This window comes from Schistocerca nitens, chromosome 9 (genome assembly GCF_023898315.1).
Source record: "Schistocerca nitens isolate TAMUIC-IGC-003100 chromosome 9, iqSchNite1.1, whole genome shotgun sequence".
In the NCBI taxonomy this organism is placed as follows: domain Eukaryota; kingdom Metazoa; phylum Arthropoda; class Insecta; order Orthoptera; family Acrididae; genus Schistocerca; species Schistocerca nitens.
The window spans coordinates 389,223,985-389,251,224 of NC_064622.1; the positions used below are offsets into that span (position 1 = coordinate 389,223,985).

Consider the following 27,240-nt stretch of genomic DNA (forward strand, 5'->3'; position numbering starts at 1 on the left):
GCAATTACTGTAGTAATCTTTCTCATTAGCATATTAATTTTATTTCATGATCTCATATGTTTCAGGTAGATGAATCAAATAGAACCTGCAGATCTATTTTTACGAACTCATGTGGATGCCCATATAGTATGTTTATGATAAAAGAGTCTGCAAACAATGATGATGTTTAGTAGCCACTAGGTCTGACACTTCAAAAGATCAAGATGCGCAGAGGCGTAGGCATTTGAATGAAGCTGATTCAGTCTAATAGAAAATTCCATTGTATCCCGATGTTTATCGTATTACTAACCACATAGTGCCATCACAATCGTAGCGTGTCTGTCCCGAGGCAAGTCTTTCATCATACGTAGCATACCTTCATCAGATTTCAAATATTACTCGTTTATATGGCGCAAAGGAAAAATAGTTTATAAGACGAAAACCATTCCTGAAGACAGTGATGGAAATAGATAGCAAATGTAAAGAGAGGATACGATGACAGAACTACGATATTCCAGGAAACTAAATGGAGAAGATGAAAAGGTGTTTTGGACATGACAGCTTGGAGATTCATCACGACAGGACATTGCATCACTGATAAAAGAGGAGACGATAGGTGAGGTCCACAGTAACTACTCAGTGAGTGATGGTATCTCGCACTCTGGAGGACGGTGGTACATAAGACCATACGGATATGCAGATTCAGGTTTTCCGTGATTTTTCATAACTATTCAAGGCACTTGTCAGAGTGGTCCCTGAGAAACGGCGCAGCCGACGTCTGTTCTTACAATTCCCCAAACGTTGCTTGCACTCCATCTCTAACGATCTTGTCATCGACAGGACGTTAAGTCCGAATCATTCTCCTTTCCTTCGATCAGCTGTGGAACACTGAAGGCAATCGGTAGTTGTAATAAACATTTATCTTCTGGATAATGCTGATCACCGGAGTTGTATATTTATTGATTTATCTTGGTTCCCTGTTAATGTACAGTGCACTTACCTAAATCATATACTTCTAGAAAGCGTATTGATTAGTGTACAACTATGGAATTAGCCCCGCAGAAGGAAGTTTAAATGGGTAATAAAGTTACGTGACACAAATTCTGAAGATCAATTATTCATATTTATTGTAACAGTATAAAATATTTTAATTTCGTAAGTGTTCCTGCTTTGTTGTCTTCTGCCTCCATGAACGACCTGGCTTTCAGTCTTGTGGCCTGTTTTTGGGCAGCGACTGGAACAGAGAAACAACAAACTTACAAAGGTACAGAACACAGGCAGGTCACACAGATCAAAACTTATTGAAGCTTCAGTCTGCTGACCTAGGTGGTGCAAAAGCCATTGAATTTGTAGCTGGATTATTTTAAATATATTTATTATGTAATAAAAAATTAATTAATTAATTAATTTGTGTAAAGGAAGCTTATGTTAAAGTGACACGTTCCACATCACTACGAAATGTCGTATTCATGATCTTTGGAATAAGGATTAATGTATGTATGTATGTATGTACGCTTTGTTGTGTAGTCAATGTGTCACGTTAATGTATAAATTGTATAAATAAATTAGTATAGTTAATTTCTCTTTATTAATAATGGAGAAGAAGGATGTAATAATATAACTTATATAATAAGAATACATTATTCGAATATTAGATCTAAAATTTTTATTAATGATAAAACAATTAAGGTGGTGTGGTCATATGAGACACGTTATATTCTTGTATAAATTTATATGTAATAGTTCCTATTTTCTTCATTATACTTTTACTGTAAAAGGTTAGTTGGTTGATAAACCAACCATCTTAAGTAAAGTTTAACTATTATTGAAAATTTTTGTATTTTGTCAAAAGTTATATACGTGCTCATGTGTTCACCTTTTCTTTACCTCATACGTTATCCTATCTCCCCAGTTTCTCTGACACCTGCTGCTGCCTTTACGTATTCTCATCTTTGCGATTTAAAATATTACTCAATATTTCATTAATGTTCTGTTACCTGATCAACGTAAAATTTAAGTTGTTCACTGCAACATTAAACTTTTAAGCGGTATCCCCACCCAACCCAGGATTGCACTCCTCACTGCTAACTACCGTTTCAGAAACTCTACAAAATGCTATCTTAAGGTTGGCAGAAACTACCCTCTGTCCTATGACAGGCCATTTAACAGTTAAAAATTACTTCAGTCCATCTCTGGAAAGTACATAAATTCTCTTGTGATAAGATTCCTCTTTACGGTGGTAGTTCAAAAAACACACAGTAGATTGAAATGTTCTATACGTGAATCTACAAACGAAATATTACCATCTCCTTTTATCTTCACGTTCTGTCAAAAGAGATTTTTTTGTGAAATGTGCATATGAAATATTGACAACATACACTTGAGACACGTTGAGAACTCTTAAAGGCCAATAACTTGAACTTGCAACGGACTGCAGACAACTGTGGTGCATAGACACAGCGATGTTTTAAGCGGGACTCTCCTAGTCCTTACGGCTCCAATTACGTATAACAAATAATGATACAGAAAAACTGTTCGTGTTGCCATCTTCCGCAGCTTTCTCATTTTTTTTTCTAACGCGCTGTATTTTAAGAAAATATTGCTTTGAGTACAAAGCATTACCTTTGCCGATTTTGAAAACATTCTTGGATTCGTAATATTTTTTTCATTTTAATTCCGATGCAAATAAAAGCAGTTTTCTTCTTACTTTTAATATACACTCCTGGAAATGGAAAAAAGAACACATTGACACCGGTGTGTCAGACCCACCATACTTGCTCCGGACACTGCGAGAGGGCTGTACAAGCAATGATCACACGCACGGCACAGCGGACACACTAGGAACCGCGGTGTTGGCCGTCGAATGGCGCTAGCTGCGCAGCATTTGTCACCGCCGCCGTCAGCGTCAGCCAGTTTGCCGTGGCATACGGAGCTCCATCGCAGTCTTTAACACTGGTAGCATGCCGCGACAGCGTGGACGTGAACCGTATGTGCAGTTGACGGACTTTGAGCGAGGGTGTATAGTGGGCATGCGGGAGGCCGGGTGGACGTACCGCCGAATTGCTCAACACGTGGGGCGTGAGGTCTCCACAGTACATCGATGTTGTCGCCAGTGGTCGGCGGAAGGTGCACGTGCCCGTCGACCTGGGACCGGACCGCAGCGACGCACGGATGCACGCCAAGACCGTAGGATCCTACGCAGTGCCGTAGGGAACCGCACCGCCACTTCCCAGCAAATTACGGACACTGTTGCTCCTGGGGTATCGGCGAGGACCATTCGCAACCGTCTCCATGAAGCTGGGCTACGGTCCCGCACACCGTTAGGCCGTCTTCCGCTCACGCCCCAACATCGTGCAGCCCGCCTCCAGTGGTGTCGCGACAGGCGTGAATGGAGGGACGAATGGAGACGTGTCGTCTTCAGCGATGAGAGTCGCTTCTGCCTTGGTGCCAATGATGGTCGTATGCGTGTTTGGCGTCGTGCAGGTGAGCGCCACAATCAGGACTGCATACGACCGAGGCACACAGGGCCAACACCCGGCATCATGGTGTGGGGAGCGATCTCCTACACTGGCCGTACACCACTGGTGATCGTCGAGGGGACACTGAATAGTGCACGGTACATCCAAACCGTCATCGAACCCATCGTTCTACCATTCCTAGACCGGCAAGGGAACTTGCTGTTCCAACAGGACAATGCACGTCCGCATGTATCCCGTGCCACCCAACGTGCTCTAGAAGGTGTAAGTCAACTACCCTGGCCAGCAAGATCTCCGGATCTGTCCCCCATTGAGCATGTTTGGGACTGGATGAAGCGTCGTCTCACGCGGTCTGCACGTCCAGCACGAACGCTGGTCCAACTGAGGCGCCAGGTGGAAATGGCATGGCAAGCCGTTCCACAGGACTACATCCAGCATCTCTACGATCGTCTCCATGGGAGAATAGCAGCCTGCATTGCTGCGAAAGGTGGATATACACTGTACTAGTGCCGACATTGTGCATGCTCTGTTGCCTGTGTCTATGTGCCTGTGGTTCTGTCAGTGTGATCATGTGATGTATCGGACCCCAGGAATGTGTCAATAAAGTTTCCCGTTCCTGGGACAATGAATTCACGGTGTTCTTATTTCAATTTCCAGGAGTGTATTTTCTATATATTATTTGTGGCGTTTATTGCTGTAAGCGGTAGAAAGAAAATACCCTCTTCCATGTACTTCATAATGTTTTCAGAGTATAGACGCAGATGTAGATACCCATAGTTGGTATAACAATGAAGAGTAGCCTATGGAATATAAACTGAATAATGTGTGAGACACAAAGAAAATTTTTCTTCCAAAGTATGAATCGTTAAAAATGAAAGTCGTACGTAGATGTGGCAGCCCTGAGTTCAGGCTGAACTACCTTCATCCCGGACAAAGTAATGCTTGTTAGTGCTTTTAAGCTTATTTTGCTAAAACAGACGAATTCCCGAAATTAATACAGCGTCGTATCTCTTGATTGCCATCTTCTTTGTAGAATGATTTGCTTAAATAAAAGTCCTCGGTATTAAGTCCATAAGTGGTATGCCGAGTGAGTACACGGTAGGTCAGTTAGTTAAGGCAATGGACGCTTACTGTGCAGGAGCAGGATTCATATCTCCGTCGGACCACCTAGAATTCCTTTTCCCCTGTTTCTGTGAACGAAGGCACGCCAATAGAGTGGCGATTTCGTTGATTATTGTCCTGCCGTCTAGCTCAGTTTCCCCCTTCTCCCATTGCTTGTCTGAGCTCCGTGTCTAATGATGTCTTCGTTGTCTCAACTGCTAGAAATTATGATACAAACAAAGAAAAGCGCTACCAAATGTATCAAAATTAAAGGTAGGAAATATATTGTATTCGATTTGCTGATATGTCATACTTTTAGCAAATCCTGTAAAAGAACATAATTTTTGTTAAAAGCTGTATCTAATGTCTTGGACAACTATAAACTGACCATAATGACAAAAGTCTAAAATATGCTAATAGGTAAATCGAACAAACGACTAAAGGAAACGAGGTAAGAAATGCAAATGAGTTTTCGTGCATGAGCAGTACCTCAAGGAAGAGTGTAAATAATCTGGCGGATGACATCTCAAGCTCCACGTCGCTCTTCGCAGATTATACGGTTGTCTATAAGAATGTAGCAATGTCAGAAGTCTGTACGAACTGCTGGAGTAGCTGCAGAGGAATAATCGTCGGTACAAGACTGGCAGTTGACCTTGAACGTAAATAAATGTAACGTACTGTGGGTGAAGAGATGAAGGAATCCGTTAATGTGCGATTACACTATTAGCGACAAATCGATAGAAACAGAATATACTGTAAAATACCTAGAAGTTAACATTTGGAGCGACCTAAGGTGGAATTCATTGCAATAAGATTGCATTGCTTAAGCTAGCCTTGGAAATGAAAGTCATTTATCAACAGAAACCCACTTTCATACAGGAACAGCAAAGAAATTCATTGCGTGATTTTGTTAGAGCATTTTAAGTATGATTGTGAAGTATGGATTCTGGTGAAACAGAAAAGGAAAAATTAGAAGTACGGTAACAGAGATTTAGATATGGAGAAGATACACAAAAGTGTTTTAGACCGAAAAATTGCTACAAAAAATACCAAAAGAAATTAAAGAGAGAAAGCACTTGAGATTATGGGTGGATGCTGCATAAACCATGAAGTATCCATCACAAAGCGACTCAAATCATACTGTCATCTGGAATCTTCATCTGATAATGGTTATTATAACCAAAACAAGTTACCTCCATAGGCCGAAAATAAATTGCGATTTGGAGTGTTGCTTTATATTTTTTATAAAATGTGCATCGATAAACATGACACAGAGAATGAAATCAAAATTCTCGACAAATCATTGTTGCACACAGTGTATTAATTAATTTGTTGCTCAACAAGTTTAAATCATCAAGAGACCATCTTCAGGTGTATGTATACAACGAAAAATCAAAATAAGAAACAAAGAGTCATTACAAAAACAACAGTAAATATAGTACTCAGCATTTATAACCTACTGAGAAATTGCATTGTGAAATCTTATTCAGATGTGTGACAACTCCTGTACTTATACTTATGAGCTAATGTCACCATAAAACGGTTACAAGGTCTGTGCCTTCATATGTTGGGTTCACTTTTAGTACATGGCTATTCAGTTTCATTCTCCTCAAGCCTTGAAGTTTAATTTAGGTTACTTAAGATCACAATTGACTTAGGGTTGATTGTACTTTACATAAACCATGAAGTAAGTAAGACACATAATGTTTTGTATGTTGGTTATGTAAATTTGTTACTTGGTGCTCAATACGGTGTGTTCACTCTTCCTGGCATTTTATGTTTGTTGTATTCTGCTATGACCATAGATCGTATGGAGAATATTTTTAAGGTTTTGACAACATGGGATTTTCAGCCATTATGTTGATGTAATACTGTCTTCATGTTTCCAACTACCCTAATAAATATATGAATAATGATGTAAGATCACATCAATGCTCGGAAAGTTATTTATAAAAGGATGTTAGATGATTGTCTGCAGAGTGTGTTCATCCTTTCTAAACATTTTGTTTTGTACAAAGCTGTAGTCCACAGTGACCGTTCGTCACTTGCCTTCATGTTTCCACTTACTCGTTCTTATTTTGCCATTGTGTCAACAATAATAAGGTACCATAGATCCAGTGACACCTTTAATTTATTATTAAAAAGTACTCTTTGGATCCATAGAGCATCTCTTCCTGCCAGTATGACACTTTTGACGATCTACTCATTACTGAGAATTACATGCCACGTTTATAATGTCAAGTGCCTCACGACAGTATTACTGGACACTGTATGTGCTCCAGATTTCCATTGCAACGGAGCTGTTGGCTTAAGCCATGATGGCTTGTAGTTGGTTATGAGTTGCCGCATACCCGACGACATTTCCGCAGTGTAATTTCTCAGTAGTTAATAACGCTGAGTATTATGTTTACGATTGTTTTTGTAATGATTCATTGTGATTTAATTTAGTGTTCCGCTGAGTGTAAACACCAGAATGTGGCCTGTAATGACTAAAACTGGTTATGCAATAAACTGATTAATATAGCTGTGTGCCACCATGATTTTTCAGCAATTTTTGCAAAGTGTAAATCATCACCTCCTCAAAATTATGTATGAAGTAAATTATTTGGGCATCTAGTTTAACACAACAACTTCATAAAAGACATATTAGAAAAAAAAATCCTGGGAAGAATCATAGGCGTAGAACATCAGCACCGCACAGTATCATCAGTGGACAACTGCAACCAAATGGTAAAGACGCGAGGGACATAGAAAGATGGTTACATCATCAAGGCGTTGCTTTTAGTTTCTGATAATGAGCGGGTGATGAGTCTATAAAAGACCGATTCGCTTAACTCGTTGTCGGGATGATACAAGAACGTGAAAAGTGTGTGAAATCAACACATTCGAACTGTTTAGCGCTGTCGTCCATTGGTAGCCTAAGTTACTCGTGTGTACTACTACACTGCTGGCCACCGTAAATGCAACGCCCTGAAGGAAGCATCCGAATCAAGTGAAATTTACACCATGAGTTTGCAGCGATGAGATATGCAACTGATTAGAATTTCAACACAGACGCACATCACGCGCGCCTGTGGCGCCACCTCATAGCGCCATTTAAGACTTGGCAATTTCGACGAGTGTACGTTCGGCACGTGTGTTTACCTTGTGGTTGTTTCACAAGACGATCAGTTATGCCTCGTAGACAACAGCGAACATCTTTTGACCAAGTATCCGAGTTCGACAGAGGAAGGATAGTGGCTTACTGAGATTGTGGATTATCATACAGAGAAATCGCTAGTCGTGTTGGACGAAACCAAACTGTAATGCGGATATGTGACTGTTGGATGCAGGAGGGTACGACGGACCGACGTGGTCGATCGCATTCACCTCGGTGCACCACTGCACGTGCTGATAGGCAAATTGTGCGCATGGCAGAGACGGATCGCTCAGTGACATCCCGAACCATAGCACAGCACATTGCGTCTGTAACGCATCATCCAGTGTCTGCTCGTACTATTCGACGCCGTTTACAGCAGAGTGGTCTGTCCGCAAGACGTCCAGTGCTTCGTCTACCATTGACGCAGAACCACAGACGTCTCCGTCGCCAATGGTGTGATGACAGACGGATGTGGACGGCAGAATGGAATGACGTTGTCTTTACTGACGAGGCACGCTTCTGTCTTCAGCACCACGATGGTCGGATTCGAGTGTGGAGACACCGTAGAGAGAGGATGCTGGACAGCTGCATTATGCACCGCCACACTGGTCTTGCACCGGGTATTATGGTATGGGGCGGTACTGGATATTACTCTCGCACGCCTCTAGTACGCATTGCCGGTACTTTAAACAGCCGGCGCTACATATCCGAGGTGCTGGAGCCAGTTGTCCTTCCTTACCTTCAGGGCTCGGCCACAGCCATATTTCAACAGGATAATGCGCGACCACACGTGGCACGCATTGTCCAAAGGTTCTTCGTCAATAACCAGATTGAATTGCTTCCCTGGCCGGCTCGCTCTCCGGATCTTTCGCCGATAGAAAACATGTGGTCCATGGTTGCTCAACGAGTGACCCAGATTACATCCCCAGCTGCCACACCAGATGATCTTTGGCAACGTGTGGAAGCTGCTTGGGCTGCTGTACCCCAAGAACACATCCAACGTCTCTTTGACTCAATGCCGAGACGTGTGGCAGCGGTGATCTCCAACAATGGCGGCTACTCTGGCTACTGATTCTGGCAGGAACCACATGTCACAGACGTCTGTAAACGTAATCATTTGATACTTGGTCAACATGTTATCTACAAAATAAATTTTGTTGTGCTACCTCTTGTCTTTCTTGGTGTGGCATTTACGGTGGCCAGCAGTGTATGTAAGGTAAAAACGCAGGCAAAGAGCACATCCTGTCAGCGAGGAGAGAGCCACGCTATCGTCAAGAAGTACCGCGTGTTCCACAGGTTTGTGTGATTTTAGTCTTGCAACCTGTCTACTCCTATGTTTTAACACGTTGTGAATGGTGCAGACATATTACAGCAGTTATAACCTGTTTTGCATCTAGATTTTTACTACTGTCTCCGATCCCTAAATAGCTGAAGGATGAAACCTGTTTTAAACGCTTGTTGTTTAAAGTAAGTGTATTTCGAAGTAGACCTTAGCTCCAAAAGTATTTCACTCTAGACTCAGTTTTAGTGTTTTCCGTAGTTGTGTTAATAATGTTTTTCTACGATTAGTTTCAGTCAGTGATAGCATATGCACTTCATTACAGGGCGTATGAAAAAGAAACGTCCGATTTAAGAAAAATTGTTATTTGAGATGTGCGTCAACAACGTACTGTTGGAAAAAGCAAACTCTCGAATTTTACGTGTTCCCGCTAGGTAGCAACAGTGTGCGCCCATTTCAGTTCCAGTAAAAATGGTGTCGGAACAATATAAAGCGTTTTGTGTTCTACGTATTGCACAGTGCGCGTCAGTAATAACTCTTCATCGTGACTTTCGTAATAGGTATGGTGTGGATCCTTCTATAGCACGCAGCATTAGACGATGGCATGAACAATTCCGAGAGGTAGGTTGTTTGTGTGAAGGCAAATCGCCGGGCCGTCCCCGTGTGTGTGACACAGACATCGAATTCATCCGCCATAGTTTCACAGGGAGTCCGCAGAAATCCGTTCGTCGTGCAGCTCAACAGCTCAACGTGCCCCTGATGTCCGCCTGGCGTGCGTTGTGTCGACGTTTACACATGAAACTATACAATATTCAGCTACTGCATGCTCTTCGTGAAGGTGACAAACAATAACGTAGGCTTCCGCATCCATTGTCACGGTCAATAAAATGTCTCCGGGCTTGTGATCGCAGTAAACAAAATCATCCTGAAGAAGATCACTTGCAAATGGTTCAAATGGCTCTGAGCACTATGGGACTTAACATCTGATATCATCAGTCCCCTAGAACTTAGAACTACTTAAACCTAATTAACCTAAGGACATCACACACATCCATGCCCGAGGCAGGATTCGAACCTCCGACCGTAGCAGTGGCGCGGTTCCAGACTGAAGCACCTAGAACCGCTCAGCCACACAGGCCGGCAAGGTCATTTGCAACAGTGACCGAAACATCGGTAGTTTTATACAATGACGATGCGGTCACAAACCCAGAAAAAAATTATTGACAACAACGACCTGTGGAGTTCTGTAATTTCGTTCTTGGCAGTATTGAGGATAATATTGCTGGCCTCCAAAGTCGCCAGAACTCACTGTATGTGATTATTTCTTGATGGGGTTTATAAAATACTCTGTTTATGTTCCTCCGTTACCAACAACAATGAATGAACTGAGACATCGCATAACAGCAGCTGTGGAAGTTGTAACTCAAGACATGTTCGCTGCAGTGTGGGAACGATTTGAATACCGCATTGACATATGCTATGCATCTCAAGGGTGGGGAGGGGGGGGGGCATATTCAACACCTATGGAAAGGTATGGAAAAAAAACTTCCCGAGTTTCTCGCTCATTGTATATGTCTATTACACTCATGCTCAAAAATAAAGGATAATTGCAGAATGTGGTGCCACACAACGGGGCACAACACACAACTGGCGCTAATAGAATAGGCACATAGGGAACACATACGACGCAGATCTGTAAGTCCACTGTATTGGTGATAAATTGAGGAAAGCATCCCGAAACACATGTGCTACGAAACGCCACTGTTTCCTGCGCATGTACCCCGACATCGATATGGGATATGATCACCGTGCACAGGTACACAGGCTGCACAACGGGTTGGCGCACTCTGGATCAGGTGGTCGAGCAGCTGCTGGGGTATAGCCTCCCATGTGCCTGTCGGAGCTCCTGAAGTGTCCTAGGGATTTCAAGACGTGCAGCGATACGTCGACCGAGAGTATCCCAGACGTGCTCGATGGGGTTTAGGTCTACATCTACATCTACATCTACATTCATACTCCGCAAGCCACTCAACGGTGTGTGGCGGAGGGCACCTTACGTGCCACTGTCATTACCTCCCATTCCTGTTCCAGTCGCGTATGGTTCGCGGGAAGAACGACTGTCTGAAAGCCTCCGTGCGCGCTCTAATCTCTCTAATTTTACATTCGTGATCTCCTCGGGAGGTATAAGTAGGGGGAAGCAATATACTCGATACCTCATCCAGAAACGCACCCTCTCGAAACCTGGCGAGCAAGCTACACCGCGATGCAGAGCGCCTCTCTTGCAGAGTCTGCCACTTGAGTTTATTAAACATCTCCGTAACGCTATCACGGTTACCAAATAACCCTGTGACGAAACGCGCCGCTCTTCTTTGGATCTTCTCTATCTCCTCCGTCAACCCGATCAGGTACGGATCCCACACTGATGAGCAATACTCAAGTATAGGTCGAACGAGTGTTTTGTAAGCCACCTCCTTTGTTGCTGGACTACATTTTCTAAGCACTCTCCCAATGAATCTCAACCTGATACCCGCCTTACCAACAATTAATTTTATATGATCATTCCACTTCAAATCGTTCCGCACGCATACTCCCAGATATTTTACAGAAGTAACTGTTACCAGTGTTTCTTCCGCTATCATATAATTATACAATAAAGGATCCTTCTTTCTATGTATTCGCAATACATTACATTTGTCTATGTTAAGGGACAGTTGCCACTCCCCGCACCAAGTGCCTATCCGCTGCAGATCTTCCTGCATTTCGCTACAATTTTCTAATGCTGCAACTTCTCTGTATACTACAGCATCATCCGCGAAAAGCCGCATGGAACTTCCGACACTATCTACTAGGTCATTTATATATATTGTGAAAAGCAATGGTCCCATAACACTCCCCTGTGGCACGCCAGAGGTTACCTTAACGTCTGTAGACGTCTCTCCATTGATAACAACATGCTGTGTTCTGTTTGCTAAAAACTCTTCAATCCAGCCACACAGCTGGTCTGATATTCCGTAGGCTCTTACTTTGTTTATCAGGCGACAGTGCGGAACTGTATCGAACGCCTTCCGGAAGTCAAGAAAAATGGCATCTACCTGGGAGCCTGTATCTAATATTTTCTGGGTCTCATGAACAAATAACGCGAGTTGGGTCTCACACGATCGCTGTTTCCGGAATCCATGTTGATTCCTACATAGTAGATTCTGGGTTTCCAAAAACGACATGATACTCGAGCAAAAAACATGTTCTAAAATTCTACAACAGATCGACGTCAGAGATATAGGTCTATAGTTTTGCGCATATGCTCGACGACCCTTCTTGAAGACTGGGACTACCTGTGCTCTTTTCCAATCATTTGGAACCCTCCGTTCCTCTAGAGACTTGCGGTACACGGCTGTTAGAAGGGGGGCAAGTTCTTTCGCGTACTCTGTGTAGAATCGAATTGGTATCCCGTCAGGTCCAGTGGACTTTCCTCTGTTGAGTGATTCCAGTTGCTTTTCTATTCCTTGGACACTTATTTCGATGTCAGCCATTTTTTCGTTTGTGCGAGGATTTAGAGAAGGAACTGCAGTGCGGTCTTCCTCTGTGAAACAGCTTTGGAAAAAGGTGTTTAGTATTTCAGCTTTACGCGTGTCATCCTCTGTTTCAATGCCATCATCATCCCGGAGTGTCTGGATATGCTGTTTCGAGCCACTTACTGATTTAACGTAAGACCAGAACTTCCTAGGATTTTCTGTCAAGTCTGTACATAGAATTTTACTTTCGAATTCACTGAACGCTTCTCGCACAGCCCTCCTTACGCTAACTTTGACATCGCTTAGCTTCTGTTTGTCTGAGAGGTTTTGGCTGCGTTTAAACTTGGAGTGAAGCTCTCTTTGCTTTCGCAGTAGTTTCCTAACTTTGTTGTTGTACCACGGTGGGTTTTTCCCGTCCCTCACAGTTTTACTCGGCACGTACCTGTCTAAAACGCATTTTACGATTGCCTTGAACTTTTTCCATAAACACTCAACATTGTCAGTGTCGGAACAGAAATTTTCGTTTTGATCTGTTAGGTAGTCTGAAATCTGCCTTCTATTACTCTTGCTAAACAGATAAACCTTCCTCCCTTTTTTATATTCCTATTAACTTCCATATTCAGGGATGCTACAACGGCCTTATGATCACTGATTCCCTGTTCTGCACTTACAGAGTCGAAAAGTTCGGGTCTGTTTGTTATCAGTAGGTCCAAGATGTTATCTCCACGAGTCGGTTCTCTGTTTAATTGCTCGAGGTAATTTTCGGATAGTGCACTCAGTATAATGTCACTCGATGCTCTGTCCCTACCACCCGTCCTAAACATCTGAGTGTCCCAGTCTATATCTGGTAAATTGAAATCTCCACCTAAGACTACAACATGCTGAGGAAATTTATGTGAAATGTATTCCAAATTTTCTCTCAGTTGTTCTGCCACCAACGCTGCCGAGTCGGGAGGTCGGTAAAAGGAGCCAATTATTAACCCAGCTCGCTTGTTGAGTGTAACCTCCACCCATAATAATTCACAGGAACTATCCACTTCTACTTCACTACAGGATAAACTACTACTAACAGCGACGAACACTCCACCACCGGTTGCATGCAATCTATCCTTCCTAAACACCGTCTGTACCTTTGTAAAAATTTCGGCAGAATTTATCTCTGGCTTAAGCCAGCTCTCTGTACCTATAACGATTTCAGCTTCGGTGCTTTCTATCAGCGCTTGAGGTTCCGGTACTTTACCAACGCAGCTTCGACAGTTTACAATTACAATACCGATTGCTGCTTGGTCCCCGCATGTCCTGACTTTGCTCCGCACCCTTTGAGGCTGTTGCCCTTTCTGTACTTGCCCGAGGCCATCTAACCTAAAAAACCGCCCAGTCCACGCCACACAACCCCCGCTACCCGTGTAGCCGCTTGTTGCGTGTAGTGGACTCCTGACCTATCCAGCGGAACCCGAAACCCCACCACCCTATGGCGCAAGTCGAGGAATCTGCAGCCCACATGGTCGCAGAACCGTCTCAGCCTCTGATTCAGACCCTCCACTCGGCTCTGTACCAAAGGTCCGCAGTCAGTCCTGTCGACGATGCTGTAGATGGTGAGCTCTGCTTTCATCCCGCTAGCGAGACTGGCAGTCTTCACCAAATCAGATAGCCGCCGGAAGCCAGAGAGGATTTCCTCCGATCCATAGCGACACACATCATTGGTGCCGACATGAGCGACCACCTGCAGATGGGTGCACCCTGTACCCTTCATGGCATCCGGAAGGACCCTTTCCACATCTGGAATGACTCCCCCCGGTATGCACACGGAGTGCACATTGGTCTGGAGAACAGGCAGGCCATTCCATTCGCCTGATATCTTCTGTTTCAAGGTACTCCTCCACGATGGCAGGTCGGTGCGGCCGTGCGTTATCATCCATCAGATGGAAGGTGGGAGCCACTGAACCCTTGAAAAGGCGGACATACTGGTGAAAAATGACGTCCCGATACACCTAACCTGTTATAGTTCTTCTGTCAAAGACATGCAGGGGTGCACGTGCACCAATTGTAATCCCACCCCACACCATCAAACCAGGACCTCCATACTGGTCCCTTTCAAGGATATTAAGGGGTTGGTATCTGGTTCCTGATTCACGCCAGACAAAAACCCGGCGAGAATCACTGTTCAGACTGTGCCTGGACTCGACCGTGAACATAACCTGGGACCAATGTTCCAATGACCATGTACTGTGTTCTTGACACCTGGCTTTATCGGCTCTCTTGTGACCAGGCGTCAGTGGAATGCACCTTGCAGGTCTCTGCGCGAATAAACCATGTCTGTTCAGTCGTCTGTAGACTGTGTGTCTGGAGATAGCTGTTCCAGTGACTGCGGTGAGGTCCCAAGCAAGGCTACCTGCAGTACTCCGTGGTCGTCTGTGGGCACTGACGGTGAGATATCGGTTTTCTCGTGGCGTTGTACACTGTGGACGTCCCGTACCGTAGCTCATGGACACGTTTCCTGTCTGCTTGAATCGTTGCTATAATCTTGAGATCACACTTTGTGGCACACGGAAGTCCCGTGCTACGACCTGCTGTGTTTAACTGGCCTCCAGTTGCCCTAGTATTCTACCCCTCATAACGTCATCACTATGTGTTCTTTGAGGCATTTTCAACACACAGTCACCATTAGCACGTCTTGAAATGTCTGCACACTTACTCGCTGCACCGTACTCCGACATGCACCAACACACCTCTGCGTATGTGGACACCTGCCAGCGCCATCATGCGACGACCACAGGTCAAATGCACCGCATGGTCATACCGCGAGGTGATTTAAACCCGCAAACCGCCCATCAGCGCGTTGTTTCACCATGTATCAGCATTATCCTTAATTTATGAGCATGAGTGTAGTTTCAGAAATATAGATGTACCTATTCGAATGATTCTTTTTGACACCGCGTTCTATTGTTACCGGTTTTAAAGATAAACATCTTCATATCTGTTATAGAAAACATAAAAGAACTACGTTTAATGACCGCATCACAACAAATGTAATAGACTACAATTCACATTTGTATAGCTTCTATGAGTAATGCAGGTATAATGTGCAGAACTACCAATTTATCCCGCCACTCAACAGAAAATGTATCCTGTTGTAAGTTTTTCTGTACATCACGCACACAACACGATCTGAACGTACTGTTCGTGGTACTACCATCTATTTATGGGATATTTGGCAAAGCCTATTACAGGCTTCCTCGGGGTGTAGACAGAACTTTGCAGATAAATTTTTCACAAGCAAATATTGCGTTTGGATATAAAATCAATTTGAAGATCCGATTACTTTCAGATCTTCCTCATCTCTGTAATAAGAGAGTGCCGTCGTCAGTACCTGTTGCATTTAAGACGTCACATATTATTTCTGTCCGAGTACAGCAGTGACTACTAGAAACCGGTGACTCCGCAACAAGAACGGCAGACTGTTGAGATCCGCGGACGCATCACTCTCCCGTCTTTGATGAGGAAGTCCTCCGTCACGTAGAAGAGAACCCGACGACGAGTTCTCGGAACACTGCACAATGGCACAGACTCCTGTTGTCAGAGCTCGTTGTCTCGCTGTGGGCACCCCGTGAAGCGGCAGATTTGGAGGCGATACGATGTTCAAACATACTTTACATCCAAAAAGTGAATTTCCCGTCATGGGCTCTATTTCAAAACTTTGTCTACTACATCGCTCTATACCCCTAGGAGCCTGCAACAAGAACTGTGAAACACCCTGTGTAATCACACACAAACAAGATAGGCCGCAGGCTTCATCATGTCTGATATAAATAATTATACACCACGAAATAACAAATGTAAAAAAGCACGTAAGTTTTCATTAAAAACTGACCTGCATTCATTGAAATTTTACAACTATAAATGTAATAAGAATGAAAGGAAAATAAAATAACGACAAATAATGCATACTGATTTTTTCTTATTAAAATAACAGAAATGTTAGTGGAACTAAAATCACTCTTTATTTATTTTATTTTATTCTTGTGCTACTTGGGAAGCTTTTCATCTGAAAATGGCCAACGACGAAATCGGTGTTTATAATGAAGAGAATTTGCGAAATTAATCGTAGTAAAACTTCCACAAGAGCTGAAGCATAGTACTTACTTTAAAATCAGATTATGCACAATGACTTTACTCCAGACTGCATTTTACCTTCATAACACTGTCACTTTGACCTAAGGTTTCGTAATTTAAGATCTCGTAGTAAATTATATTGTTTTTGTTGTAGTTTTATAAGACTGTGTGGGAAAAAATGGAATATAATAATCTTTTTTGATATCTTCCTGTTATTTTGGCCAATTTACACACTCACATAGTCACTTACAAAAAACACTTTTATCAAAAAAGCCGTGGCCCACAAACCATTAATGGTGAACACAGTAGATTCATTTCTGAGAGAAACGTGTTTCATATCTCTTCTCTGAACCCCATTCAGCTTTACTTCGTTTTCCTAAGCACTGTGAAGAAATACAGAAATATATGTTGGTACGAAATGAGAATTCCGTGGTTCTGGTCACTTATTGCTGCGAATGCATTCCTATAAATGTTAGACGATACATGAAAATTAGGACCAGGTACAGCAGCAATCCAGGATTTTTCGCTTCTCGTGCACAGCGTTCTTAACAGTGTTCTTGCGCCGTTTTAAGTGTGTCTCAACGTGGCCACTGCAGTAAATGGCGAGATGCACGAAATTCTTATTTCGTGGTCACTGTCGTGCCTCAGAACAACTGCCAGCGTTAACGATACACAAGCTCCGATGGTCGACACCACAGTGTTTTAGCTGACACAAGTGTGCCTACCTTAACCTATGAGGCCCTGTTGATGACGTTTAAGTATCCAGTGAGTCCTGCGTACCATGCCTACTGTGAGCACAGAGGTGCTGTTTGGTTTGATTCTCGTACGGATTCATAGCACATCACTCTTTTGGCCTAGGTACGAACAGCAAAACGGGGGATCCCACTTCTCACCAAGCTCCGTACACATGGCAACTGTTACTGTTGTTTACAACTTAAAAGGGGCAGGTGACATTCCCTTGGTAAGACACCCGAACGACACATCGTTTCTTGTTTTTAAACTGTACAAACTATTCAGGAGACAATCTGAGCAACCCTCTTAGATTATTTGCAGATGAGGCTGTCCCTTGCCTTATTAGAATATCAACACTAATTACACAATGATTTGGTTAAGGTATCTGCACTGTGCAAAAAGTGGCAGCTGAGCCATAATGAAAAGCCTGAGTTCATCCAAGCTAGTACTAGAAAAATCTATTAAATTTAGTTTACACGATAAATCACACAAATTCAAAATTTGTCAGTTCAGTTCAATTTCTAGAGTTACAGTAACGAAGAAGATACATTGGGAAAATCGTGTAGAATAACTTATGGGGAAGATGAACCAAAGATTGCGGTTTACGGCAGAACGCTCAGAAGAGTCAACTTCTCCTGAACAGACTACCTGCATAACGGTTGTCTGTCCTATTTTGGAGTACTGCTGCGCGGTTTGGGAAGTTCAAATGTTCAAATGTGTGTGAAATCTTATGGGACTTAACTGCTAAGGTCATCAGTCGCTAAGCTTACACACTACTTAACCTAAATTATCCTAAGGACAAACACACACACCCATGCCCGGGGGAGGACTCGGACCTCCGCCGGAACCAGCGACACAGTCCGTGTCTGCAGCGCCTGAGACCGCTATGCTAATCCCGCGCGGCGGTTTGGGAAGCTTACGTGATTTACAGGAGAGTGTTTTGCCTTGGAACACTTCACAGAATTTCGTTTCTAGTCAGGGCTGTAATAGAACTTAAATACATTTTCTTATTCCATTTTCGATAGTGTTCACTTCGTGTGTGATGCAGTCTTTTTCAGAAATTACCAAAATTACTCCGGAAAATTAAGGTTTTCCCAAATGTGAAACACTGTTCCAAGATATAACATGGCTATGTGCCTAGAAATAAAAACCCTATTTAAATCTGAAAGTGTTATAATTGAGAAAATTTTGTTACTATTGTATTTAACAGTCTGTAAGTTACTATTGTATTTAACAGTCTATGAGTTGCATTATTACTCAACTACACACCAGTAATCACAAAGTGAAATCAAGAAGAAATATTATCAAAACTCATTTAAAAGTTAAAACACTTTGAAAATTCACACATATTTCCATTCTCAATAGAGGGAATATTGTAGAAACACTAAAGAAACTCAATTCATTATGAAATGTCATGCGTTCCATGGTAGAAGACCTTCCACTGTTTCGAAGTACGAGATGGTGCACGACCCACAGACTTAAGCGTCCGCACGTTATGTAAATACATTGAAACGCCAAAGAAACTGGTATAGGCATGTACATTCAAATACAGAGGTATGTAAACAGGAAGAGTACGGCACTGAAGTAGACAACGCCTATTTAAGACAAGTGTCTGGCCCAGTTGTTAGATAGCGATGAAGTGGGGATTTTCCCGTACGACCATTTCACGAGTGCAGCACGAATATCAGAAATGCGGTAAAACATCAAATCTCCGACATCGATGCGCCGGGAAAAAATCCTGCAAGAAAGGGACCAACGACGACTGAAGAGAATCGTTCTCTATGACAGAAGTCCAACCTTTTCGCAAATTGATGCTGTGCCGTCAACAACTATGAGCGTGCGAATCATTCAACGAAGCATCATCGAAATGGGATTTCGGACCCGAAGGCTGACTTGTGTACCGCAGGTGACTGCACGACACAAGGCTTTACGCCTCGCCTGGGCTCCTCAACACCGACATTGTACTGTTGATGACTGGAAACATATTGCCTGGTCGGACGAGTCTCGTTTCAAATTGCATCGAAGGGATGGACGTGTACGGGTATGGAGACAACCTCATGAATCCATGGACCCTTCATATCAGCAGGGACTGTCCAAGCTGGTGGTACCTCTGTCACTGTGCGGGGCGTGTGCAGTTGGAGTGAAATGCGATCCCTGATATGACTGTTGACAGGTGACTCGTACGTAACCATCCTGTCTGGTCACCTGCTTCCATTCATGTCCATTGTGCATTCCGACGGGCAATTCCAGCAGGACAATGAGCGACCCCACACGTTCATAATTGCTAAAGGGTGGCTCCAGGAACCTTCTTCTGAGTTTAAACTCTTTCTCTCGCCACTAAACTCCCTAGACGTGAACATTATTGAGCATATCTGAGATGCCTTGGAACGTGCTCTTCAGAAGAGATCTCTAATCCCTCGTACTCTAACGGATTTACGGACAGCTCTGCAGGATTCATTGTGTAAATTCCCTCAAGCACTATTTCAGACATTAGTCGAGTCCTTGCCACTTCCCGTTGCTGCGCTTCCGCGTGCTCGTGGGGGCGCCACACAATATTAGGCATATGTACCAGTTTCTTTGGCTCTTCAGTGTATGAAAAAGATTGATAAGGGAATTAAAGTTTAGGGAGTAGGAATGAAAAATTCGAGGTTGAGCAATGGAAAATAGTTTAGTCAAGACGGTATAGGACTTGGAAGAGCAGTTTAACGGAATGGATAGTGTCTTGAAAGAAGATTGTAGGATGAACATTAACAAAAGTAAAAGAAAGATAATGCAGTATAGTCGAAGAAAGTCAGGTGATGCTGAGGGAATTAGATTAGGAGATACGGCATTAGAAGTGGTATGTGAGTTTAGTGACGAGGGGCATGCAAGAAGTAATGCAACAAATTTTTTCTCGGCCAGTCTCGGTTGAAAAACTGCGAAGTTTGTGGTGGGACATCGTTGAATATTCCGTCTTCATCCCCTATAGTTTCATGAGGTTCCGGTCGGAGGTGGCGCTATAAGTGGCCTTCAGATTGGCATCTATAACGGAGATGCGTTCCAAGCTGAGAGCTGTCATGAGTTTCTTTCAGAAGAAAATCAGTGCATTTCAGCTACTCATAGGCTTTTGCAGTCTACGGACACAGTGAACAGAAGCACGGTGAATCATTGGGCGAGTAGTCTATCGTCCCAACAACGACGCGCAAATTGTCTATCTCTTGCATACCAACGATCTTGTAATTTGTGGACTCTCATTCGAGGTGATCGACGCATCACAATTAAACACTTCTTTGCACAAGTGGCTGTATTTGTTGGTAGTGCAGACTCAGTCATTTCATCAGTTGCGGTACTCAAAGGTGTGCCCATTGGGTTCCCCGCCGCCTACGTACCTTCCATCTGTTTGGCCCAGTGAATGTTGCGCTCTGCATCTAGCGGTAGGTGGATGATGGGCGGAGGTTATTGATACAGCAAAGACGTTGACTCCGAAGTAGCCCAATAGAGTGGTACCATGCGCGCCTACAGGCCCTCCCTGTAGACGGCCGTGGTGGCCAAGCGGTTAAAGGCGCTACAGTCTGGAACCGCGCGGCCGCTACAGTCGCAGGTTCGAATCCTGCCTCGGACATGGATGTGTGTGATGTCCTTAGGTTAGTTAGGTTTAAGTAGTTCTAAGTTTTAGGGGACTGATGACCTTAGAAGTTAAGTCCCATAGTGCTCAGAGCCGTTTGAACCAGCCCTCCCTGTAAGGTGGTATAAGGTTGTCGCATTGAAGGGATAGTATGTTGAAAAATAGGGTTTTGCAGCCAAAAGAGTGGGGAATAATAAGGTATATTGGAATCCTGCACAAAATCAACCTGCTTTCCAGAAAAAAGTGTTGCATTATCTATTGAACGACCTTCGTATGTAGGCAACGTAATAACTACGTCCGAAGTAGAGAAGAAGAATAGATATAAAGTGCAGGTTTGCTATACCAAGTCAAGAATTTCCAAAAAGAGGAAATCACTGACATCTATGGATTACTAAGTTCTTCTAGGATATTTATATAGTTTGTAGCTTTGTACATACGTGGAATGTGGACAGTAAGCAGTTCAGACAAAAAGAGATTAAAAGTTCGAATAACTAATGAGGGTCAGCCGGGGTGACCGAGCGGTTCTAGGCGCATCAGTCCGGAGACGCGCGACCGCTACGGTCGCAGGTTCGAATCCTGCCTCGGGCATGGATGTGTGTGATGTCCTTAGGTTAGTTAGGTTTAAATAGTTCTTAGTTCTAGAGGACTGATGACCTCTGCAGTTAAGTCCCATAGTGCTCAGAGCCATTTTTGAACCAATGAGGAGTCATTGAATCGAAACGAGAAGAAAAGAAATTTATGGCAGAACTTGAGTAAAAGAATGGATCGGTTGAAATGACACATCCTGAGGCATCAAAGAATTGTGAGAAGTGTGGGGGGAACGGTGGGGGGGGGGGGGGGAGAGAGGGGGGGGGGGGGAGTTGGAGACCTGGGTATGACTATAGTAATTAGGTTAAAAAGGATGCAGGTTGCAGTAGATTTCAGTGATGAGGAGGCTCGCACATGACAGACTATCATAGACAGCTCCATCAAACCAGTCTTTGGACTGAAAAGTACAACAAAAAACAGCTCCCAAAGTAAGTAAAATATATCTCAACTAAAGTTCACATTCTTCCTCGGTGCAGTCATTCAAATACAACATTTTTTTCAGTCATTTCGCTGATATCTATTACGAGACTTTGATAACGCGTTACCTGTCTTTGAAAAGAAATGCTGGAAGGGATGTGGCTTCAATTATCAGACACCAATTCGCTAGCTTCCACGACTAAGTGTAATAAAACTGTCACTCCTCCCAACGCTCTAAAAAATTGTACTACACATTTAGGTGACTGTTTCACCATTCTCCTTTTGACTAATGTGTACTAAAGTCTAATAATAACTCCTAAATCTATGTACCATTTGAAGAAAAAATTCACTGTCCGCTTCGCATCTGCTGGTGCCAACTGTAGCAGCAAGATTACTTGATGATAAACGCCTTATAGTAGATATTGTCACAGCACAACTTTGGGATCTTGGAAATATATAGTTTTGAATCTTGGGTATCTATAGTTTTCAATCTTGGGTAAAGCAAGCATGTTATTCCAGCCAAATAATTATGTTGACTTTGTCCGAATCTGTGTTCTATTTGCTTGTGTAGCTCAACTTTTGTTGCCTCTACTACACTGCTGTTATGTGGATAAAAGTTTGTGGTAAGTACCAACAATGTAATAAATCATTACAAGGTACTAACATGAGTAAAAGTATCAACTGGATATGAGCGAATAATCATGCATATTAGTTGAAAGTACCCCCATGAATCATAGACCTTGTGGTTGGTGGGGAGACTTGCGTGCCTGAGCGATACACATCGCCGACCGTAGATGCAACCACAACGGAGGGGTATCTGTTGAGAAGCCAGAAAACCTGTGGTTCCAGAAGAGGGGCAGCAGCCTTTTCAGTTGTCGCAGGGGCAACAGTTTGGATGATTGACTGATCTGGCCTTGTAACACTAACCAAAACGGCCTTGCTGTGCTGTTACTGCGAATGGCTGAAAGCGAGGGGAAACTACAGCCGTAATTTTTCCCGAGGACATTTAGCTTAAATTATGGTTAAATGATGATTTAGTCCTCTTGGGTAAAATATTCCGGAAATAAAATAGTCCCCCATTCGGATCTCCGAAAGGGGGGGGGGGGGGGCACTAGGGGGACTACTCAGGAGGACGTCATTATCAGGAGAAAGAAAACGAATTCTACAGATCGGAGCGTGGAATGTCAGATCCCTTAATCGGGAAAGTAGATTAGAAAATTTAAAAACGGAAATGGATAGGTTAAAGTTAGATATAGTGGGAATTAGTGAAATTCGGTGGCAGGAGGAACGAAACTTCTGGTCGGGTGAATTCAGAGTTATAAATACAAAATCAAGTAGGGGTAATGCAGGAGTAGGTTTAACAATGAATTAAAAGAATAGAAGCGCGGGTAAGCTACTACGAACAGCATAGTGAACGCATTATTATAGACACGAAGCCCACGCCTACCACGGTAGTGCAAGTTTATATACCAACTAGCTCCGCCGATGAAAAACAGATTGATGAAATGTATGATGAGTAAAAGAAATTATTCAGATAGTGAAGGGAGACGAAAATAGTCATGGGGGACTGGAATTCGATAGTAGGAAAGGAAGGGAAGTAGTAGGTGAATATGGATTGGGGGTAAGGAATGAAAGAGGAAGCCACCTGGTAGAATTTTGCACAGAGCATAACTTAATCATAGCTAACACCTGGTTCAAGAATTATGAAAGAAGGTCGTATACGTGGAAGATGCCTGGAGACACTGGAAGGTTTCAGATAGATTACATAGTGGTAATACAGAGTTTTAGGAACCAGATTTTAAACTGTAAGACATTTCCAGGGGCAGGTGTGGACTCTGACCACAATCTATTGGTTATGAACTGTTTATTAAAACAGAAGAAATTGCGAAAAGGTGGGAAATTGGGACCTGGATAAACTGAAAGAACCAGAGGTTGTACAGAGTTTCAAAGAGAGCATTAGGATACGATTGACAAGAACGAGGGAAAGAAATATAGTAGAAGAAGAATGGGTAGCTTTGAGAGATGAAATAGTGAAGGTAGCAGAGGATTAATTAGGTAAAAAAACCAGACCTAGTAGAAATCCACGGGTAACAGAAGAGATACTGAATTTAATTAATGAAAGGCGAAAATATAAAAATGCCGTAAATGAAGCAGGCAAAAAGGAATACAAACGTCTCAAAAAATGAGATCGATAGGAAGTGCAAAATGGCTAAGCAGGGATGGCTAGAGGACAAATGTAAGTATGTAGAGGCAAATATCACTAGGGGTAAAATAGATTCTTCCTACAGGAAAATTAAAGATACCTTTGGAGAAAAGAGAACCACTTGTATGAATATCAAGAGCTCAGATGGATACCCAGTTCTAAGCAAAGAAGGGAAAGCAGAAAGTTGGAAGGAGTATATAGAAGGTCTATACAAGGGCGATGTACTTGAGGACAATTTATGGAAATGGAAGAGGACGTAGCTGATGAAATGGGAGACATGATACTGCGTGAAGAGTTTGACAGAGCACTGAAAGATGTAAGTCGAAACAAGGCTCCGGAAGTAGACAACGTTCCATTGGAAGTATTGATAGCCTAGGGAGAGCCAGCCCTGGCAAAACTCTACCGTCTGGTGAGCAAGATGTATGAGACTGGTGAAATACCCTCAGACTTCAAGAACAAATAATGCCAATCGCAAAGAAATCAGGTGTTGACAGGTATGAAAATTACCGGACTATCAGTTTAATAATTCACGGCTGAAAAATATTAACATTAATTCTATACATACGAATGGAAAAGTTGGCAGAAGCCGACTAAGGGGAAGATCAGTTTGGATTCCGTAGAAATGCTGGAACACGTGAGGCAATGCTGATCCTAAGACTTACTTTAGAAGATAGCTTAAGGGAAGGCAAACCTACGTTTCTAGGATTTCTCGACTTAGAGAAAGCTTTTGACAATGTTGACTGGAATACTCTTTAAAATTCAAAGGCTATTTACAATTTGTACAGAAACCAAATGTCAGTTATAAGACTCGAGAGGCATGAAAGAGAAGCAGTGGTTGGGAAGGGAATGAGAAAAGGTTGCAGCACAGCCACGATGTTATATTGAGCAAGCAGTAAAACAAACAAAATAAAAATTCAAAGTAGGAATTAAAATCTAGGGAGAAGAAATGAAAAACTTTATGTTTGTAGATGACATTGTAATTCTGTCAGAAACAGAGAGCAGTTGAACGGTATAGACAGTGTCTTGTAATGAGGAACAAGATGAACATCAAGAAAAGCAAAACGAGGATGGTAGAATGTAGTCGAATTAAATCGGGTGATGCTGAGAGAATTAGATTAGGAAATGAGACACTTAAAGTAGTAGATGAGTTTTGCCATTTGGGGAGCAAAATAACTGATGTATGGAAGTGAAACATGGACGATAAATAGTTTAGGCAAGAAGAGAATAGAAGCTTTCGAAATGTGGTGCTACAGAAGAATGCTGAAGGTTAGTTGGATAGATCACGTAACTGAATACAATTCGGGAGAAGATAAATTTTTGGCACAACTTGACTAGAAGAAGGGATCGATTGGTAGGACATGTTCTGAGGCATCACGGGGTCGCCAGTTTAGCATTGGAGGGCAGCGTGGGGGGTAAAAATCGTAGAAGGAGACCAAGAGATGAATACACTAAGCAGATTCAGAAGGATGTAGGGTACAGTAGGTACTGGGAGATGAAGAAGCTTGCACAGGATAGAGCAGCGTGGAGAGCTGCATCAAAACAGTCTCTGGACTGAAGACCACAACAACAACAACAACAGTTGAAAGTACTCGATACCAAGAAGCATCTGTAGTATTACCGTGTCCCTACTGCCAACGTTCCTCTGCAGGGGGGGTACTTCCGCGATGGGACAATGTGTTCCCACAGTATTTCACAAGTTAGTAAAGAACCCTGGGATGAGTATTGATGTCAATCAAGATGGAATGCTTCAGGAGCCAAACGGGTATGGCGACTGGTTACGGGAAGCATGACATCCGGATTCGATTCACAAACTGGATAAGAGTTTAGAGGCAAATGTGGGAACGGTTTCTTCAAAATGGAGGACTGCTTCCACTGTGTATCTCGAATGAAGCTGCTGTTTGACGTGAGAACTCAGAGAGAACGAAAATAAAAACAAAAGACTTACCGGATAGCTAGAAGCAGCGTCGGGGAAACTGCAGTCGTAAGTGACGTCACTCTGCAACAGTAGCTGAAAGTGTGGCGTCCCATTGGACGTGTCGTGGCGGGAGCATACGACACGCAGGCGAGTGCCATCCTTGCGACTGGGAAGTCCGCTAATCAGAGACCGGTACATCTGTTCCTCTGTTTGCGTGACCGCTAGAGGCAACTCCGAATACACGCGGAACGCGCATTTGAGTGGGTCATCAGCGATACCCGGCAGGTTAAAATGATAACGCCTATCAAATTGGTAACTGTTTTCTTCAGTTACAATTTGGCAATAGATGGTCGGGTATCCTGGAAACCTGAGATACAGCATTCCAGTGTCGTGCTGGAGAAGACATTTCATTGGATGGTCCTCATGAGGGCGCTGTATTCTCAGACGGAAATATTCGTCTGGTAGTGGTGAATCAGTAGTGCAGTACATTCTGTACGTAATAAACTTTACGCTATGTCTCACATTGAAATTGAAAAGAAGCGGTGCGCTCTTTTTGATTAGGTTGAAATTACTGTCTGTCGTTGCGTTTCCTTCGAACGAGCATTTGTAGGGAGAGTACCCTCGTGGCAGATTGAGACAAAACTCAGCCTCTAAGGGGCCTACCGAGGTGCATTCGTGATCGTTGCCGGGCTCACAAATGAAGGGAGGGATATTGGCTATGAAAAAGACGAGGGCATCTTCGGGTCTAGAAGGAAAATACTGGAACTCCTCCTCCACGAAGTATTCTCCAGCGTTGCGGCCGCTGGAGACGGCGGCCATTGTCAGCAGCAGAAGGCTGCAAGCCCTGGCCGAGCTCTTCATGGCGCACTGCGTTCTGGCACTGCCCGCTCCTCAGACGGGGGGCCCGGTACTGTGATATAAATGTAGCATCCCTAATTCACGGCCGTACGTCACTGTGCTAGTTTTTGTTTCTGAGTTTGTCTGCTACCGCAGTGTCTTGTGAGCAAGTCTCGTGGCTGACGTCACCACAGCTGCTGCAGCTGCTGTGACCCGTCTGGATGTCGTCTCCAGTTCCCAGTGTCAACTGTCGCCCGTGACCTTTTTGGCCTTACTGTTTGTGGCTGACATATGAGCGCGCGTAGCTGCTCGCTGAAAATATAGCCTAACACAGTTTCAGGGTGA

The 27,240-nt window shown here is 43.3% G+C and overlaps 1 protein-coding gene across 1 annotated transcript; it reads right to left on the reverse strand.

The window, feature by feature from the left end:
- Positions 1–1,080: 1,080 nt before the first annotated feature.
- LOC126203794 (uncharacterized) lies at positions 1,081–26,981 on the reverse strand. Its single transcript, XM_049938163.1, has 2 exons — positions 26,089–26,981; positions 1,081–1,213 (listed from the first exon to the last, which is right to left on the reverse strand). Exons 1-2 carry the CDS (start codon positions 26,917–26,919, stop codon positions 1,184–1,186), a joined length of 861 nt encoding a protein of 286 aa, XP_049794120.1. The 5' UTR covers positions 26,920–26,981; the 3' UTR covers positions 1,081–1,183.
- Between the last annotated feature and the right edge of the window lie 259 nt (positions 26,982–27,240).

Bases quoted from the DNA above. Each gene is read 5' to 3' on its own strand.
- LOC126203794 (XM_049938163.1), bottom strand. From the start codon at position 26,919: ATGAAGAGCTCGGCCAGGGCTTGCAGCCTTCTGCTGCTGACAATGGCC. The intron at 1,214-26,088 runs GTAAGTCTTTTG...TCTCTGTTCCAG, and splicing joins ACGCTGCTTCTAGCTATCCG to TCGCTGCCCAAAAACAGGCC.